A 21,091-nucleotide genomic window follows, 5' to 3' on the forward strand; every position below is an offset into this window, starting at 1 on the left:
TAAGGAAGCTTGACCATAAATCCACCATGAGAGGGATCAAATTATAAAAATCTCGGCATACCCCCAAAAAGACCCTTTTGCCCATAGGGCAGATTTTACCAGTACAATTTACAACTATTTTTAACACTCATCCACCATTTGCAAATGTCCTATTAATATTCATAGCATAAGGGATACAGCCTTGTTGATAAATTCTGCAGCACCAGACTAAAATGAGGCGATGTATGGCAAGCTCGAGTTATTACGACGTAAGTGCTCAAACCTCATCATGATTCATCCATAATATCAAGCAGGCAAAGACATGAACTAGATAAAAAGCTGGAATCAAATAACTCACTCTTTACAAAATGTTTTTTTATGAGAGATTACAACCTCACTCCAATCTAAAAAGACCCAACAATTTCCTCAAACACATTACATTTGTTTGCAACCACTCATTCGTGGCACGCTTCTTTACCTTTTCCCTCTTAGGGACCACTTCATGGCCTGAATACAGTATAACCATTGACACCGCATGTCATATTTGAGTAATCTGGAAAGTATGCATAATTATCGTTCTCTGTGTTTCTCATGTCGAGATACAACAGATCGGAACCAGCCACTTGCCATTGGTTTGGTATCAACCCATCTACCTGACCATTGACGCAATGCACACTACTCATCGGTGGATTATAATCCCTCAGTGAATCATAATCCCCACCAGACAACCTATACCCTCCGTGAAATCTATGGTCATGATGGTAACTTCGTGATCGCTCAAACCTGCAAGAACTGGTTGAAGATCCCAGATCATCATTTGCAGCCAAATCCCCAGGAAAAGTGAACTGTCGATTTAGCAACTGCGGCCCATTATTCAGAGACTGGAATGCTGAACTTGATTTAGCCGACTTCCCAATACCATGTTCTTCATCCAGCAGGTCATTTATGATATCAAGGTGTGGGAACTCATCCACCATTAACCCTTGGCTCTGACGCCCAGATGCACAGACAGGGAACTCAGTTGACATGTTGCCCGTTGATCTACTGTGCACTGGCCTGCACAAGTCATGATTTTGAGCATCATCGAGCCTGGAGGGTTTATCAAAGAACATTCTGCTTGATTCCCTTTGAGAACTTTCAATCCACTGGGGACCATTCTGTAAAGCATCCCGAGCAATCATGCTAAAATGAACACCAGACTGACCAGCACTTTTGTCCAATCTATGAGAGCTCTGGGATAAAAGTACAGATGAAACTGAGGAAGATGGTTGAGAATAGCCAGGCAATGGGTTTACTCCTGAACTTGAGGAGCTGGAATGGGTAGCAGCAGTTGAGGCCACAGGGCTCCCCATAATCACATTTCTGTAGGATTGAGGAGCATGCCTATGGGTAGCAGGTAAGGGATCAGGACCCAACCGGGCAGTTGCACTCACTGAGCGTGCAAGTAGGGGAGCTGTTTGAACCATGGAGGCAACAGGGGCAGTTGGCCTGGGACCAGGAACTAAAGGAGCACTTGAAGGTCTTGACATGATTGGCACTTGTGCCTCAGATCTTTCAACTAATCTTGCAGTTGAAGTCTTTTGGATCTCGGTTTTGGACACAGCTGGCACTGATATTGCAGAAGTAAAAGGTGAAGATGGATCTTTATCAGTCTGTTGGGAGCCACTTAAAGATGTCTTCCTGACATGAACAGGATATACGGTAATGCTAGTCTTGTGTTCTAACTTCATTTGAATAGAGGAGGATAAGTTTCTAGGAGGGCTAATGGCTGAGGATGCCACAGCTGATATCTTCTCTTTTTGTAGACTATCATTGTCAACAGATCTCTCTGCCTCAACAAGGTCTCTGACGCCCCGTTTCTTCACTGAAAGAAACTCCTCTTCCTATCAATTAGAAAAGCATGAGAGAGAGTCTTTAAGGCGAAATTGAGTATGAAAATAATGTATTTGTATGTAAACAATATATTGAATGAAGATGCAAGCTTAAGAAAAAAGAGAAATGAAAATGAAAACTGTAATAGAAAAACATCAAATAAAAATAAATTTCATTGCCACTCCAAATTTGATCTTCCCACCAACTTCAATAGAAATAAGATTCAAATTCTTACCAATAAATAGAAAGAAGAGAATTCCAAGATCAAAAACAAGTCACAAGAAAAGAAAAATAAAGGGGATGTAGACATGTTCGTTCCAGCAAAATTTTGAAGATAAGCATTCACATAGGTTTGATAGTATAAGAAATGAAAGGAAAAGGGAGAAGTATATGGATCCATTTTAATTTTCACATCTATGTAGCCTCATGGAAGGACAGAAGACTGGAAGAATTTAAAAATAAAGTCATCCTTCCATACCAGGTGATGGAAACAAGATGAAATGGATACACATCTTTTTTCCCAAGATTAATCTGTAAACAGGATAGGAATATAGAAACATCAATTTTTTTGCAAGTTCAAGTTATTTTCGTCTATTTGCAGATAGAAAATAAATAAAGTTATTCAGTCAACAACAAGCAAACTATAACGCTCCTCTTAAATGGTGAAAATAAAAAGTAAAAGTCACGCAAGAATTTGGGAAAAAATAGACAAAAATGCTTTTCATAATCACAGAAAGTCAAATAGACAAGACTTAGAGAAAAAAATTATGGTAACTGGATAAGTATTTCCAACAAAGTTGAAAATGACAACCTTTTTGGCAACATGCTGCTCAGCCCACTTCAACTGATCTTGTAAGCAGAGGACAACAACCTCAGACTCAGACTTGCCAGTCTTACCACTTCCAGACTCATTGTTAGCATCCCCAGCATCTGCAGCAGAACGAGATGGCTGACTATCTATTTCTTTCGTCCAACTACTCACATCAGATGATGTTTTGCCTCGGTTCTTACCTCTACAGATAAAAAGTGTCATATCATATCACATAAACACCTGACCATTGATATCCATTTACACACAGAAAAAAAAAAATACAAGCACCTGCTAGGCAACTTTTGGACTTTATAATTTGTGGAAATTCCCTTGTGGAGGTCATTAATGACTACTGACGGCAAAGAATCGGTAGAACATGTTGAAGAACTATCATCTATCACTGAACAGCTCCTTTTCTCAGACATTCCATTTTGTGTGGTTGAAGCACCACCTATGCCATTGTTGCTAGCCTCAGATGGACGATTGACTTCTGATGCATCGGTATCCCAATTAACAGTACTGGCATCTCTGTCTTCTGAATCAGGCTGAAGCATTTCAGAAACTCCATCTACAGAGTCAGACACATCAGAAACATCTTCCATGGCATCAGGCTTTTCAGACACAGCTAGAGCTTCCTCCATTTTAGAATCATTTTTGTCATCAGCAGCATTGTCTTGGTCCTTCTCATGTACAGAGACAGTAGACCTCTCCTCCCTCCCTTTGTCTTTTCCTTTCCGGTTGTTACGTTTTTGTTTGGCCTGTAGTGAAAAGAGAGGAGTATCTGTCAACAATTATATATAAAAAGAAATCAACCCACAAAACTCCTAACCTCATGCACATTACATCATTTAATCCCAAAAATAACAAGCAGATGTCAACAGAAAAACCTTGAGAGCATTACATGTTACAAATTGCTAGCAAAATTACATCCAATCAAGAAAAATTTAGCTCAAAGGCTGGTTACTGATTAACAATATTCAAATAGGTACTGAATGGTTTAGACGGAGACGAACTAAATTAACCAGTGAGTTTGTTAGTTCATAAACTTGATATTTCAACCACTAAATGGAGGGGACAATCCTCACCTCACAAATCAGTGTTGTGGGGTTGAATTTGACTCGACCAACCCAGTTTCTAAGACAGTGAACATATCTTAAATCCATTAAAAGGCTCATCCACCATATTATCATCATATCAAGCCCGATAGTGTTGGATGTGAAGGAGCATATTTTTAAAAACTCAAGTCCAGCATTGACTAGAAATAATGTCAAAATATAATTTATAAGTGAAAGGAAACATTTATCGTATAATCCAGTTTTATAGGGTTGGGGGTTATTCTAAGATGATTTCCTAACTACTCTCCTTTTGTTTTGCTTGTATTTCTTGCTACATTATTGCTTTGCTTTTATTAGTGGTGTTGCATCATACCCAAAGCAATTTATAGAAGGCTGGGTTTGTAAAGAAGCAAGAGAGGTCTTCAGCAGGCACCTCACACATAAAGATGGGAAAATTATGTATGTGTATATGACCATACTATTGCCTTATTTCCCTTAAATTTAAGTGAACCCAAATTTGTGAAATTCTACATTACTTCAGCTGGGGTTCAGCATACAAAGTCACATCCAACAGTAGAAATGACATATCAGGCAGGAGTTAGATGACTTCATCAGTACCAGGATAAAAAATGAAAATTGGTGACCTGCTTTCAATGTGTTCACTATCTCATAACAGTTGTCATTTACAGTGCCTTTTCTGTAGTTTAATTATCTTCCGTAGTGAAATTCATAAGAGTTGACTTCTAAACCACGATATTACAGATAATTAAATAAGAACCTATTTGCTAACAGGAGAGCTAGACAATGCATTGCATCTGTGAAATCAACATTCAGATAACTAAAAATCCGTTGAAACTGCATTTTCAATGTGTTCCAGACCTGTTTTTTCTTTGACTTTTTTTCCCTCTCACTCCCACGTTTTGCTTTTTGATCACTTTCAGCTTGCCATGCAGCTTCTTCTTCACGGATGAGTTCTTCTTGTCTTTTGAGTGCAACAGCTTCCTGGTAGGCAACCTCAATTTTATTACTGCACTCATGAAACTAAATAGTTAGGATATCTAAATTGATGCATGTCTAATACCTACAAAGGAAACAAAAACTATGCCTATCCTTAACTTCTGGGTAGGTTACATATATTGGGCCTACCATTAGGAACTTCTCAATCTTTCCATATTTTTAACAATTTTCTATTCTCCATAGGAAATACCACAAAGTAGAGGAACTCCAAGCTCATTGATACAAGGGGATCACAACTTCTGAATAAGCTAATATGTCAAAAAAGGCAGTTGAACTTGAAGCAACTCAAAACTAAGTCTGTATTGTGCAGAATAATCAGCTGCATCCTATTTTTGTACACAATTGTAGAACTTTGGCCAAAACATGGAAGTAGATAAGCACTCGGTTGATGCGACACTTCAAGACTGAGCTAACGTGTACCAAATGAAAATTGCTAATTACTTTTTGGGTAGAATCTACTTAGAAATCAAAACAAAATGGAACAAAAAGGCTATCTTCTATTCTCATTGTTTCCACCAAAAAGCTTATAACCAGGATGTACTACCCTTTTACCTGTTTTTCTATCTTGTTCCATTTTTAAAACTTTTAAGACATACAATTGAACTTGATGTCCTGTTGTGTCTCATTCTTGCTTGTTCATTAAACATAAAAATTTATAGATTATATCCCAATGACCTATTGTGTCTGATTCTAATGCATTTACCAAACACACTTGTTGAAAAAAGTATGCAAAAATACATTGAACATCATGCTAATGTTGTTCCTTTGTTTTGAATGAACTCAATCAAAAAATGTTAACTCTGAAAGGAATAGCCTCAACCTGGATCCTTCACTTTAAGGATATCATAGACTATTATATTATTAATTCGAGAACATTAGTGAGCTAGTGACTCTACAAGCAAGGAAAAAGACTCAGAGTCCAAGACTCCTCCCAGAGTGAGGAATACTCTCCTAACAGATTTTTTTAGAAGAATCCAGCCTGATTTCCCCCACTCTCCTCTCTCCTCAAATACTAACCCTTCACTACATGTCCCCCATGCCACCTCACCCCTTCACTAACTAACACTCCTTCTCTTCACTACTGAGCCCCACTCTCTTCTCCTGGTCTAGTATATTAGGCCCATAAGCATCTTGTTGATACCTAGAAGTCCAATCAGGCATCATAAAGATCATCAACATGCCCCCCTTCAATCATTGTTAATAGCAACATAGAAATGGACCACATACTAAATCAGCTGGCTAACAGTCAATATCATGCATGCCTCTCTAAAACTTGATTAAGGGAGAAATACAAGCATAAGTAAAGAGTATATAGACAAGCAATGCAGCTGAGAACTTGAGCTCCAAATCGTTACAAAATTACTGTGTATGCTACCTGAATATATGCGCAAGGACAAATATTTCCAAAGTCCTACGACCCAATTCTGTTAAACGCCTTTCATCACGCTCAATAGAATCTTTGTTGAAATCCTCTCCAGAACTTCCATCCTGCAAAAACTAAGAGAAAAAGGTTTCAAATAAATTCCAAAACTGAAAAGCCGAAAGCGCCATATTCATATATTTCATGCACTTATAACCCCAAAGTTACTGGTGATACCATGAAAGAAGAGTAATAATGCCTACAAGCTTAACTAGCCCACACTTGTTTGTTATTAAAAATATATATCTTATGTTGCATAATCAGGAGAATTATGTTATAATTAAGTGCAGATTCTATTTTATATTTATTAGGACAGATTTGTTAGTGATTTGATTTGATTTGTACAGCTTTAAACACTCATTATTTCTGGCTTTCATTGCCTATTATTTCTTTCTTTAATTAGGTTGTAAAACAGTCTATAAATAGAGACTGTAATCACATTTGTAAAATATCTCAGAAATATATTTCACTTATTTCTTTCCACTTGGTATCAGAGCTCCTGATCTAGGAGACTCTGCTTCCGCAAATTTTTTTTTAGCCTTCATTGCTGTAATCATTTTCCTTGACAGCCTTCATTGCTGCAATTATTTGTTGGACAGCCTTCATTGCTGCAACTTTCTATTTTCCTTATCCTTTCTCCATTGACCACCACCACCACCTTGCACCATTGACCACCACCGACCACCACTGCCGTCGCTCGCCGGAAACTGCACCGCTCGCCGGAACTGCCACGGCTCGCCGGAAACCGCCGCTGGCCGCCTGAAACCGCCACCGGAAAATTTTTCCGGCAGATTTTTTTTCCTGTGTGTGTGAACAGGATCAAATTTTGCCAATCTGAAAAACTCAGTTGGTTTTGAACTCTCATGGACTCCCTTAGTAAGCCATCTAGCTATTGTTCCTTTACTATGAGTGGTAAGAGTTCTAGTTTTTTATCCTTTAATGCTTCTAGTACTGAAAATATCTGGATTATAGACTCTGGTGCTACTGATCATATGACACCTCATTCCTCTTCTTTTTCATCCTACACTACTTTATCCGGTAAGCCATATATTACTATTGCTAATGGTTCCACTACCCCCATTAATGGTCGTGGTAACATTCACCTTCAACCTTCATTTCCTTTAAAAAATGTGCTTCATGTTCCCAAACTATCCAATAACCTCTTGTCTATTCAAAAGATTACCCAAGATTTAAATTGTACAGTGGTATTTTTCCCTTCCCATTGTGTTTTTCAGGATCTTGTCACGGGGAAGACTATTGGAATTGCTAAAGAGCAGGGCGGGTTATATTATTTACAGCATGAAGAAAGTAAAAAGGGTGCTAGACTACAGGCACACACTTCTAATCTTCAGCAAGGTCGTGAATCTTGGTCATCCTCTCAGATATGGCTTCAACACAGACGTCTTGGTCATCCTCCATTTAGTATCCTAAAGTCCTTATTTCCTGTTTTATTTACAAAAGTGTCTGCTGAGTCATTTCATTGTGATGTTTGTCAGTTTGCTAAACACCATCGGACAACTTTTCCTCCCAATGGTAATAAAAGTTCTAAACCTTTTGATCTTATTCATTCAGATGTATGGGGACCTTCACCTATTCCTAATATCTCGGGTACAAAATGGTTTGTTTCATTTATTGATGATTGTACTCGGGTTACTTGGTTATTTCTCATGAAAGATAAGTCTGAAGTTTTTCACTTGTTTGTAAAGTTTTACAGAATGATTCAAACACAATTTGAAAGTTCAATTAAGAGATTGCGTTCTGATAATGGAAGAGAATATGTGAACCAAAACCTTTCCAAGTTCCTTGAGGAAAATGGAGTTGTTCATGAATTAACCTGTGTGGACACTCCTCAACAAAATGGGGTTGCTGAAAGGAAAAATCGTCATCTCCTTGAGGTTACTCGAGCTTTACTTTTCCAAACATCTGTTCCTAGATCTTACTGGGGGGAAGCAGTCCTGACTGCCACTTATTTGATTAATAGATTACCCTCTCGGGTTCTAGAGGGTGTTACTCCTATTCAGGTTATGACCACATTCTATCCTTCTATTCCCATGTTGAATAGTCTTCAGAATCGTGTCTTTGGTTGTCCTGCTTTTGTCCATGTTCATAGTCCTAATCGGGGTAAGTTAGATCCTCGTGCCATCAAATGTGTCTTCATCGGTTATGCCCCCTACAAAAAGGGGTACAAATGTTATCATCCTCAAAGTCGTAAAGTTTATATTTCCAAAGATGTCACCTTCCATGAAACAGAGTCTTTCTTTCCTAGTTCTCAGCTTCAGGGGGAGAGTATTCAAGAAGCTGAGGACCTTGAGTTGCCACCTTTTCCTTTGTTACAGGATTTCGTTCTTAGGAAGGATGACAAAGACCCTGCACCAACATCATTACCAGAGAAGAATAATGAAGACAAATATTTTGGAAAACAATATCAGCGAAGGCAACAAGAACCCGTCCTGGTCGAACAGCAACTTCAATTGTCTGAACCGGAGGTAAGAACTCATACCAGTGAGACTCTTGAGGACACCTTAAATACTGCTTTTGAACCTAACCTAAATGATTTACCTATTGCCTTGAGAAAAGAAAAAAGATCTTGTGCCAAATATCCTATATCCCAATTTGTGTCTACAGAAAAACTTTCTATGCAGCACCAGAGTTTTCTTTCAGCTATTGATTCTATCAAAATCCCTACATCGGTACAAGAAGCCTTAAAAGATGATAACTGGATTCGAGCCATGAATGAAGAAATGAGCGCGTTAGAAAGGAATGAGACTTGGGAGATTGTAGAGAGACCAAAAGATAAGAAAGCAGTGGGTTGTAGGTGGATATACACAGTTAAGTATAAGTCTGATGGCACACTGGATCGGTATAAAGCAAGGTTGGTTGCAAAAGGGTACACTCAAACCTATGGGATCGATTATGAGGAGACTTTTGCTCCAGTGGCAAAAATGAATACCGTCAGGATTATTCTCTCCCTGGCGGCACACTTTGGTTGGGCAATGCATCAATTTGATGTTAAAAATGCCTTCTTGCATGGAAGCTTGGAGGAAGAAGTATACATGGAGATTCCACCTGGGTATGGTATTGTTAATGAAGGGAATAAGGCGTGCAGACTTAAGAAGGCCCTATATGGTCTTAAACAATCACCTCGTGCTTGGTTTGGAAGGTTTACTCAAGCTATGGTATCTTTGGGGTACCGACAAAGCCAAGGTGACCATACTCTGTTTATAAAACATTCTCAGAATGGTAAACTCACTCTACTTTTGGTCTATGTAGATGATATGATTATTACAGGTGATGATGAGATTGAAAAACAAAATTTGAGGGAGAGACTAGCTGCTCAATTTGAAATGAAGGATCTTGGGAAGCTGAAGTACTTCCTTGGGATAGAGGTTGCTTACTCGAGACAGGGCATCTTTATTTCTCAAAGGAAATACATCCTTGATCTTCTCAAAGAGATTGGTAAGTTGGGTTGTAAGCCCACTGGAGTGCCAATAGAGCAAAATCATAGGATTGGGAATGATGAGGAAAACCCAAAAGTGGAGAAGACACAATATCAAAGACTTGTGGGAAAACTCATTTATCTTTCACACACTAGGCCAGATATAGCCTATGCAGTTAGTGTGGTTAGTCAATTTATGCATGATCCAAGAGAAAGACACTTGCAAGCAGTAGATAAAATTATTCAGTACTTAAAAGCCTCTCCAGGAAAAGGATTGCTATTCAAAAAGGGGGAAAACTTATCCATGAAAGTATATACTGATGCTGACTATGCAACATCTTAAATATTAAAGCATATACTGCATAAATATAAGATAGGACATGTGCAGAAAATATGGCACAAATAAAGTATGAGCTCAACCTAAATTTAAGTTGCAAGGAAAAAAAAATGTTACTGATGCAGCAAATAGTAAAATATAAAATATCAAGCATGTACAAAATTATGAATAAATGAAGAACTACTTATTTGAACCTCCATAATAAAGAACAGGGATATAGATTTCTGCAGCCAAAAATCAATTTTCTAAAAATTAAATTGTAGATATTTCTTTTTAGTCTGAATTGTGTTTTAACTAATGCAAAAACATTCCCTGGGTTTGCCTAATAGTAGTGTAGCTCCCACTGTGGAAGAAATAAGTTCTAGAAGTAACATAAACATCAGTATTAATTTTGAACGTGAAGAAAATTATCTTATACATTTTTTTAGCATAAAATTGATAATACATTTTTTTGTGGCAAAGTAAAATTTAAAAAAAAAATATAGTCTACTCTATTCTCACAAGCTAAAAATATTAGCTTCAAAAAGCAATTATAATAAATCACTATTTTAAGTTTAAACAAGCAGGGTGCTTATTATTAGATCCCATTAAAATTTTAAATTGAAGTAATTTAATACCTGATGATTACCAATTTATGTAATTTACCATCACATGTTAACAATATGAAACATTTCTCAAAAATTGTCGCAAAATTGTTATTCTTCAATTTATAAATTTTCAAAGCAATTCTAAACATGTGTAATCATTCTAAAACGACAAAATAAAAGAAACAAAATAAGAAACAGAAGCAAAAACATTGAAGTATAAAAACATAAATTGAAGAACTCTTTAGGTTATTAGTGCAGATGACCAGCTGACGCAGTAGCATTTAAGTGAAAACCAGTCTTAAATATAATATTATTCAGAATACAATAACAGAGTTTCAGTTTCCTTTTCCCACTGTCGAGACCCCATTTATACATACTCAGTTTTGCTCTTATTTGTCAACTACATCCTGTCAAAAATTCAGCCAAATACCATCACATTTCAAAAGAGATAAATTAGTGCTCAACCATATCACCAGTTATCAGGTCATGCGTCAACACAAAATTCCATGCTCATTATCACAAACATAATTCTGCGTCTTACCTTTGTCCGGTTTTGAGGGCACTTTTCATCTTTAGGAGGCAGTGGTTCTACCGCAACCCTTTCAAGTAGCAGTAAAACATCATCCACCAAAACAAACATATCTTTCTCAACATGAACAATTGGTGCTGGTATTTCTTCAGAATCCAGCAATTTCACTTTAGCTTTTTGGTTCTTAGTCTGGCCTTCAAGAGCCTTCAATCCACTATGCAAGGAATCCATTACCAAAGTAGAAGTGACTTCTTTCTCTATAAAGAAGTGCTTTACAACTACTTTCAAAATTACATCTGTCTTCTCCCTAGACATGTGGCGCTTAGAAGTTTGATCAATTTCCCGCCAGAAAGAAAAGAAGCTGGATGCATATTAATATTTGATCAGAACAAAATAAGACACCAGAACTCAAAGGTCTGTCATATGTGGCAATAAATGATAATGCATAATATCAAATAGGAAAACAATATACATTCCAATAAAGAAAATATCAGATCATATTTAATTTCAAATAGGATGTAACATACATTTCAAGATACACATGTACATCAAAACCATGATCAGCTATTTGATTTGACCATGACATCCATTCCTCTGTTCTGTATCTTTTTTACAATATGGCTAACATTTTTTCTACTTTCCAGATTAAAGGGGAATGAAATTAAATTTTTCAGTTCAAGTGTTAAACTACTGCTATTGATCTGGAAGTGTGAAAAAGAAGTAACTTGATGCTCCAGTGTTTTATTAGGTGACACTCTGGAGCAAGACTAGACTTACAAGATGTCTGAAGAGGGAGGTTTTAAAAGGAGAGCACAAGTACCTTGACCACCTAGCTTTATCCTCTATCAACTTCCCAAGTTTGCTTCTTCTCTCCTCCACAAAACGCCGACAAATTTGTTCTACATTTGTCAAATATACCCTAACAAGCTCTCTCCTATACTGACAATCAAGGCACCGGAAAGGTCTCTCTGATTTCTCCCTATGCATCAGAAACAAACAAGGAATATATGGTCACACTTCAAGATATAAAATCCCAAGGAAAAGTGCAAAATAAATTAACAAGTTGTCACATTTAACTGCCACACAAATTCAATAAATAAATAAAATATGGACAAAATTTGGTGTATTGAAAAAATACAAGAGAAGATGACATGGTCACTAATTCTGTCACAATAACCTGCCTGCATTGCTTTGCGTACCTGGAAGAAACATTGAACAGTTGACAAGTACAACATAAGAACTCTTTCTCCTTGTGCCCATTTGGATAAGCATTTTCACCAAGAATTTTCTCACAAGTGGAAAAAGGCAATTTAGGAGGAAAAAAACTTCTGACGTTTTTCTAAAAAGTGGAAATTTATAATTTCAAAGATATCTTTCTACTATGTTAAAACAAACCATCAGAATGCCTCTATACACATGAATAACCATCTTTATAAATACTTTAAGCACCATTACACGTTTTATTTATGGCATTTGCAAATTTGGACTGATGATTGATTTATATTCACTCCACTCATTTATATTTATAACAATCAGGTATGGGTATACAAATCACCAGCAGTGCCATCTGGGTAATGAACCGTGGTAGAGGGTGTGAATGTGATGATAGACTCACCACACCCTTTCTTAGCAGCTACACCCTCTTTTTTTATGTCAAATTTTATTCAAATCATACCCTTGTAGATGTTCTTTATTTCATCTATCTGAAAATTAAATTCCAGAACAATCTGGAACTGTGTAAAAATTGACTCCCAGATTTAATTTCTGCAAGTCATTTTTCATAATTCCAGAATTTAAATTCAGAAAAGTCAACTTTTTACATTCGGAACACACTGTGAAGAACAAGAAATAAATTTCCAGAAAACAGTTTATATTGACTCAAAATTTCATAATCTGCAGACAATAAAATAAAATAACAAAGAAAAGTAAAAATAAATAAAGACATGAATCAGGGGCTCATTGAGCCTTAAATTTAATGAAATTTCCCATAGCAGCACAGATGGTGAGAGAGGCGTGTTGGACTTGGTCATACAAAGTAAAGCAAAATGCATGGAAAGGGTGTATTTCTTGAGAGAAAATAGGAAAACCAATGCAAATGAAAAGATTGCATAAATATAGGAAATAAAATGTAAGGATTATATACATTGCATTATGTATAAATACCATCATGCAAAATCTATTATTCATTCGAACAACGAGAAAGAAAAAAAGCTTGGCATCATAAAAATATTGTTTCTAGCTGGCTTTCAATTTACTATGAAACTATGGAGAAGGACCAATCACTCAAACTAGCACAATTCCAGGACGTCCATATGATTTGCTGTTCTTTCTAGATAAGGAAACCAAATGAAATTCAAAATTATATCATATAGCCAGTTCCCTTAATTATTAAGACAGCTTTGTGAAAGATGGATTGTTAAGTATTTGAAATATCCTAAATAACATAAATTAAGTATAGAATACCTTATGACTTGAACTTGAGCTTTTATTATCAGATTGTCTGAAGTGTCAACAAATCCATCATACACCTTTGACAGTTCCATAAACTTTTTCCATCCCCAGTCATGCTCCTTCTTCCAAAATCGATGCAATGTATCTGGAAAACTCAATCAAGGGCATATATCTCACTAATATTGAAAGAAAAATTGTAATCTCCAGCAATTAACCTAACTATTATGAAACAGACCAGAATATTTTGATTTCTTTGGTTCTTTATTGACCACAGCTATTGTAAATTGAGCAAAATGACTCCATCCTGTCTTGCCCCAGAAAGAAAAAGTAAGCACAACCAAATACTATGGATCTAATTGTAGAAAATAAAACTAATAATCATCAATGCAATCTGAAAAAGATCGTGAATTGAACCTGGAAGAAGTTTGTCATGATTAGCAACACAAAGAAAGAGTGAGAGATGATTGCAAACATCACAGCCTTGTGGATAGATTAAAATATACCTGCCACAAACAAAACAATTATTAAGTCAAAAAATCAACACTACAATTTACCATGTCATGAAGTTATAAACTATCTCAGCAAATAAGATGTATTTCTTAGACTGCACATACCAACATTAAATTAAGGGCATGATTCCCATGAAAACTATATAGTCCTTACATGACACCTGTAGCAAGTGAAATAAAGAAGGTATCTTTCTCTTGTATGACAAATAGTATATTATAAAGGGTCACAAATTCCATATACATATCTCAAAACAGCATATTATTGGTCAGACCTCTTGACCCTTCTAGTTGGTTTTTGGCAACGTCCTTGTCCAATTTCTAACTCTTCTGTAGAATTAACCTATCTGCCATTTTGATAAACCTCTTATGAAATCAAAAGCCCTGCCTAAGGAAAAGTTATTTACTTTGACAACAGGAATTCAATAGAACTAATATTGCAGGTTCACAGGTCACATAAAGCTCTCGAACTTCTGATAAACCTCTAAAGAAGTTGAAAGTCCCACCTAAGGTAATGTCATTTACTTGGACATCAGGGCTTTTAATAGAATTAAAACTGCAGATTCACAGGTCACATAAAGATTTTTCCCCTGCATGTGTTTGGTCCCAGCAATTTCTAACTGACAGTTACCTGTTTATTTTTTGTTCAAACTTGTTTACGGAATCCTGTCTTAGAAAAAGTTCTTGGACCAATTTTTGGTTACAATCAAGAGGATTTTGGTAGCAGAGACCAATTTCTTTTTCTAAGGAATGTACAACCTATCACTAATTTGTAGGATAGTAACATGCATATTCTAAAGGATACCTTGTTGGCTTAGCAGGCTGATATGTTAGGAAATTGGCTTCAGAGCACACGATGTTTTTATTTCATACAAAATATGCACTGAGCAAGTTTACTCAACATTTATGGTATATTTTTTCCTAGGCTGATTTAATTCCTCCAAAACACCCCCACACTTCTGTATGACTAAATGAATTTCTTCATTTATACACACACACACACACATACAATAGAGAGAGAATTGAATGTGTCAGATAAACTACACTAGGTAAGATACATCAGTGTTTCTTCAAAAATTCAAGATAAAGCAAAACAACAAGGATAGTTAAGTTCTACATCTTCAGTGTACCCCAGTACTAAAGACTAATCGCTATGCGAAAGGTATGGGGAAGGTTATTGTATGCAGCCTTACCCTTGCATACGCAAAGAGGCTGTTTCCAGATTCAAACCCATGACCAACCGGTCAACAAGGCACAACTTTACCACTGCACCGGGCTCGCCCTCACGACAGTTAAGTTCTAAATCACAACAAAAGCTATGTAAGTCCAGTGATACACCTCATACCATTTGTAGCCGCCAACCTCAAATGGACTACTGCGAAGTTCCCTTTTGTTAATTTGAGAAAACTTTTCTATCTTCCACGTATATCTTCCAAACAACTCCGAAGGTTTTGGTCCTGTAAAGAGAAAACCAAATATGACTAAACAATTCTTTAGGAAAATAGTCATTTTTAACCATTAAGATGAGAAAAGGATATAACAATAAAATGACATCTGTGCATTCTAAGGTTTAAATAATTCCCTATTCATACAAATCAATAAACGCACTAAACCACTGATATCAATCAAAATACCAAGGAGCAAAATATTTTCACATAATACAAACTTAATCAGAGCATTCGTAATTTCTAATGTCTTTTTTTCTTTTGTTACAAGGGAATAGAAACCAAAACGAAACAGAAAACAGACACTAATACCATCCCTAACCTCATACAGGAAAACAGACACAAACATGCAATATAACAATGTAAATGTAAAAAAAAAAAAAATTGGAAAAAGAAATTGTCACCATCATCTCCATCGTCAGAGTCCCAATAAGGGGGAGAAGTAGATGTGATTCCATTCTCAACCTGCTCAGAAGACCGCCATTCTGCCAATGCTTCCCCGTATTGACATCGCTGCCCATTTGAAATTCCCTCCACAGACTTTCCCACTCTAGACTCCTCACTCACAATCCCAGTCATTCCCTGATTAAGAAATATTTCTCTAACGCTCTTCTTACAACGCCAACTGAATAAGAATCAGACAAACAAAGACAAAAAATCAGCCCTTAAACCCCACATTGCATTACAAGACAATAAATCATTCCCAAGAATAAATCAATAAGAGTATTCATTTGCAACTACATCTAAAAAGCCCTACAATATAAGCATAATCATAACCAATGCACTTTGTGAAGGAACAAATTCGAAATCACAATAACTGATAATCCCAATTCAAAACCCAAGAAAACAAACCGACCGCTTCCTCTGAACCATATCGATTAACCTAATGAAACACTACCTTCTCCAATGTAAGTTCCTCATAAAAATTATTGAGAACAGAACATAAAACCAAGCCAAAAACCTCAATCATCGATACAAAAAAACCTAAAACAAATATTCAAACTAATTGAAAGAAGCTCGAATTAAGAAAATAAGCTCAACGAGGTAGCAAAACCGGCTCGATGAGGTCCAATTGCATGAACCCCAAAAATAGAATATTCCCCGAAACAATCAACACCAAAAAACACCAAGATCCTGGACAGTAATTTCCAGAAGCCACCAAAAAAAAATAACTCATTAATCAAAATCCAATAAATGACGCAATAAACCAAAAAAAAAGGAAGCTCAGTTAAAGATTGAAGTGAGGTAAAAGAAAAAAAAAACGATGGTGTGGATCGATGAGGAGCTGACGAACCTGGAATCAAAGTGCAGAAGTTTGACAAAAAGGAACAATTCGTGCGCTGAGATTTTAGAGAGAGAAAGACGAAGTGAGAGAAAGAAAGACAGGGTTGAGCAGCAACAGGAAACAAAGCATAACCAAAAAAAAAAAGAATAATGTTACTTTTTATTTTTTTTAATTCACATGACTTCTTTCCTTTTTTATTCTGTTGAAACTTGAAATCGAACTGATTCCTTGAACAGTAACCGCCATTATTTTTTATTAGTCACTCATTAATTTTGTTTTTTTTATAAATAAATATGTTTTGTCGTTGCTTGTAATAAAATATTCGTGTTCAAATTAAATTATTGCAATTATTAGTTTAATTTTTAAAAAAATAATATTGAGTTAAATTTTATTTATTTTTTATGCAATTATAATTAGATTTTAAAAACAAAAACAATTATAACATATTTAAAATAAAAAGTTTCTAAAATATTTCATAATTTGTTAAAATTATTAATTATGATAATTACTAAAAAATCATTCACATTAATTTGAATTATCTAGATTTAATATAATTCTTAAATATAGAAAGTTTAGTATAAAAAACAAGAAAATTGTCGTGATAAAATTTATATTTTTTAAAAAAAATATTCGAATTTATCTTATTTAAATCATTAAATATGGTAAAAATATGTGTTTTTAATTTAAAACGGCAATTAATTTTGTATGATATATACCTTTAGTTAATTTTGGTTATGAAACAGTCTATTTTGATAAAACAAAATTAGGTTATTTAAATGTTTAGATTTGGTATTATTTGTCTCTAGCCAAATATATAATGTGCTAGAAATTAGAAACAAAAAAACTTATATTGCTTTTTTTTGTATATTTCTAGTTATAAATTTCGTAAAACCTACTAATTATAAAAAGTTTCAATTTTTAATTTAGGATTAAGGGTTGAAATATTTTAATTTGTAAACCCTTACACCTGAATTATGTCTAAGTAAAGTGCCATAATAATTTATGTTCATAGTTAAATTACAGAGGACGTTACATCATATAAAGTACAAAACAAATATGTACAATTAATCAATAAAAAAGTATTAGTTTATGCATAATATTAAAAATTAAAAAATCACACATTTATCTTCCAAAAAAGTTGAATCAAATTAAATTTGCACAACTAAAATTGATAGATAACATTAAAGAAATGGTGAAAGACTGCATATTAAAATCATATATAAACTAACATGCTATATATTAATTTAATAAATAGATCATTTGTGTTCGTTTTTATCATGAAAACACGTTTTTTTTTTAATTCATGCTTATGTGTATCTAAATTTACTTCCCCATACCTAACCATAATAAAAATATTCTTTTAGCATCTTCAATTCCTTCAAATATAATTGATTTCACTTGTATCTAATGGTTTGTGCACTAACGTTACCAGCACTATATTTGCATTTTAACTACCGTAGGCACATTCTCCGGAAATGAATATTAATGTTTATATTAAATTTTAAACATGTGTGTATCACATTTTTTTTTTCAATCTAATAAGTTTTTCGTTTTATTAAAATTCAATGTATCAAACTAAACTATGAAAGAAATTATTCTGGTTTAAAAAAACAATTCATGCATTTTAATTCAGATTAATGAAATTTAATACCAATTCCGTATTGTGCAATTATTTTTTAACAACCCAAAATAAAATAAAAATGGATTCTTTTAAATGAAAAACTATATTTATTTTTTTAATTTAAGGATAATTAAAAATGTTAGGTATTATTAGATATTATAGATATGGTTAGATATTATAGATATTATAGATTTTGTTACATATTTCTATTTATATAATGGGTTTAACCCACATTTTTTTTATGTTTTTATTTTTTATATAAACATAATATGTGTTCAATATATATAAGGAATTTATCATATTTTTTTTTCTTTTATTTTAATATGGTATTTACAACATATGGTCACAGTTCAATTTATTTTTTGTGAACTCGCTCTTCATTGGTATTTTCTAATCGTCGTCTCACCATCTCCCTGTTGTCGGAGTCGTCGTCAAAGTCTTGTCGTTGTTGTCACCAAATTTCTCGTGACTGGATTTGTCTTGTCAGTTATGGCTTCTTTTGCTACTACTATGCTTGATTCATCTATTTATACTAATTATGTCAATGTTCATCTCTCCATTGACAAATTGGATGGAACTAATTACGAAACTTGGGTCTCATATATTAAATTATGGCTTAAGAGTCAAGATTATGTTGATCATCTTACCCATCCCAATGTTGCTGAAAATGAAGTTTCTGGTTGGTTGAAAATTGATGCTCAATTATGCATTATTATTAAATCTACCATTCACTCATCTTTAAAAAAAATTGTACTTGTGAGACATGTTCAGATGTTTGGGAACAGGCAAAAAATTTATTATACACCATTGATACTCAACGTCTTTATGGTATGTGTCAAAATTTCCTTACCATTGTTGCTCCCAAACATCTATGACAGAATATCTAGGTAAACTTCATGCTCTTCTTCATGATTTTAATGATTTATTACCTCCTGCCTCCACTCCTTCTCAAGAACTAAAGCAAAGATCCAAGTTCTTCATGTTATTGGGCTTACATGGCCTTCCTGATGATTATTCTCATGTTCGTGATCAAATTTTGAAATCTTCTATCTTCCCAAATTTACTTCCATTTGTTCTATCCTTCTTCATGTGCAAGGTAAACACACCACTAATATACCTCGTCTTGTTGATGACGATATACCTCCTCTTGTTGATGACTCTTTTGTTTTAGTCTCTTAACATAATGATCATAGTCGTTCTCACAAGTCAAGCAAAGGGCATCACAAGTGTGACCATTGTGGCAAACTTGGGCACAAAATTGACAGGTGTTATGCCTTACATGGTCATCCTTCTAAATCTATTGCGGTTGCCAAAACTACCCTTGTGCAACCTTGTACTGTGGGCAATACTTCATTTGATACCCTGGGTCAGCTTGCTATTTTCAATGATTCCTTAAATGGTATGAGGATCGTCAAAACTCTAGTTCCATTACTTTTGTTGCACATTCAGGTACATCTTTTGTTGGCCTCACTCACTTTACTTCCATTGGCCTTTAGGTTCTAAATTCAGGTGTCATATATCACATTACTGATAATAAATATTTTTCTCTTCCCTGTCTACTACGGGTTATTTACCATCAATTACCATGGTCAATGAATCTAGGGTATCATCGCATGGTGTTGGTATTATTAGTCTTTTTCCTTCTTTATCTATTGATAATGTTCTTTATGTTCCTAGATTTCCATTTAACTTATTATCCATTAGTCGTCTCACTCGTTCCATTGATTTATTATTTCTTTTACCAAATATTTTTGTTTATTTACAGGACCGAAGTTCGGGACGGATGATTGGCACCAGACATGAGTCTCATGGACTTTATCACTTATAGATCTTTGCACATGCTGGAATGATTATGGATTCTCCATCTCTCATTCATGTTGGTTGGGTCATCTTAGTCTTTCCAAGATGTAACAACTTGTTCTAAGTTTGTCTAATGTATCAAGTTTATCGTGTGAGTCGTGTAATTAGGAAAACACATTTGTAGTTCTTTTCCTAGTAGTGTCTCACAACGTACTTCATCTCCTTTTACCTTAGTTCACTTTAACATCTGGAGACCAAGTCGTATTCAGTCTAATTTAGAATTTCAGTATTTTGTTACTTTTATTGATGATTATTTAAGATGTACTTGGGTGTTTTTAATGAAAAATTGTTTTGAGTTGTTTTCTATATTTCAAATCTTTTACAATGAAATTAAAAATCAATTTGGAATTTCCATTCGAATTATGCACAATAATAATGGGTGTGAGCATCTTTTACATTATTTTAAAAAAATCATGACTTCTCATAGTATTCTTCATCAAACTTCATGTGCTTATACACCTTAACAAAATGGGGTAGTTGAGCGCAATAATAGACATTTTGTTGAAATAACTCGTATTGTTTTACTCCATGGTGATGTTCCTTAACATTTTTGGGATGATGTTGTTATGAGATATTATTATATATTATGATATTATTATATATTATGAGATATTATAGTAAATATTATTAGATATTTTTATTTATGTAATGGGCTTAACCCATATTTTTGTATGTTTTTATTTCTCTATAAACATAACCTCATGTGTTCAATATAAACAAGAGATTTATCCTATTCTTCTTTTCTTTTATTTTAATAAAAAAACATCCTGAAATTTGTAACGTATGAATCATATAAAGTTATATTTCAAATAAACCTCTGCCATTTACTAGAGGTTTTCAATAAACCTCTACTATTTGTTTTCAAATAAATCTCGTTAAA

General features: G+C 34.5%; 1 protein-coding gene across 5 annotated transcripts; it reads right to left on the bottom strand.

Annotated features, from left to right (window-relative positions):
* Positions 1-302: 302 nt before the first annotated feature.
* On the bottom strand, positions 303-16,952 carry LOC137827623 (TNF receptor-associated factor homolog 1a-like). 5 transcript variants are annotated; one of them, XM_068633833.1, is made up of 13 exons: positions 16,740-16,952; positions 15,850-16,070; positions 15,346-15,457; positions 13,909-13,997; positions 13,730-13,798; positions 13,507-13,639; positions 11,864-12,022; positions 11,056-11,404; positions 6,110-6,222; positions 4,597-4,744; positions 2,951-3,420; positions 2,663-2,864; positions 303-1,862 (listed from the first exon to the last, which is right to left on the bottom strand). In XM_068633833.1, the coding sequence occupies exons 2-13, from the start codon at positions 16,022-16,024 to the stop codon at positions 480-482; spliced, it is 3,402 nt and encodes a 1,133-aa protein (XP_068489934.1). In that variant the 5' UTR covers positions 16,025-16,070; positions 16,740-16,952; the 3' UTR covers positions 303-479. The 5 variants fall into 5 exon arrangements, with proteins under 5 accessions (XP_068489934.1, XP_068489933.1, XP_068489937.1 ...); XM_068633832.1 differs by having other exon boundaries at positions 6,110-6,231; positions 16,740-16,907; XM_068633836.1 differs by having other exon boundaries at positions 15,194-15,457; positions 16,740-16,853.
* Positions 16,953-21,091: the final 4,139 nt, after the last annotated feature.

This window comes from Phaseolus vulgaris, chromosome 7 (assembly GCF_000499845.2).
Source record: "Phaseolus vulgaris cultivar G19833 chromosome 7, P. vulgaris v2.0, whole genome shotgun sequence".
NCBI classification, from domain to species: Eukaryota; Viridiplantae; Streptophyta; class Magnoliopsida; order Fabales; family Fabaceae; genus Phaseolus; species Phaseolus vulgaris.

Coding starts and splice junctions, on each gene's coding strand:
- LOC137827623 (XM_068633832.1), bottom strand. CDS start 16,024: ATGACTGGGATTGTGAGTGAGGAGTCTAGAGTGGGAAAGTCTGTGGAG. Junction 11,405..11,863: donor GATAAAGCTAGGTGGTCAAG/GTACTTGTGCTC, acceptor ATATGCATCCAG/CTTCTTTTCTTTCTGGCGGG. Junction 6,232..11,055: donor GCCCTCAAAACCGGACAAAG/GTAAGACGCAGA, acceptor TTTTTCTCTTAG/TTTTTGCAGGATGGAAGTTC.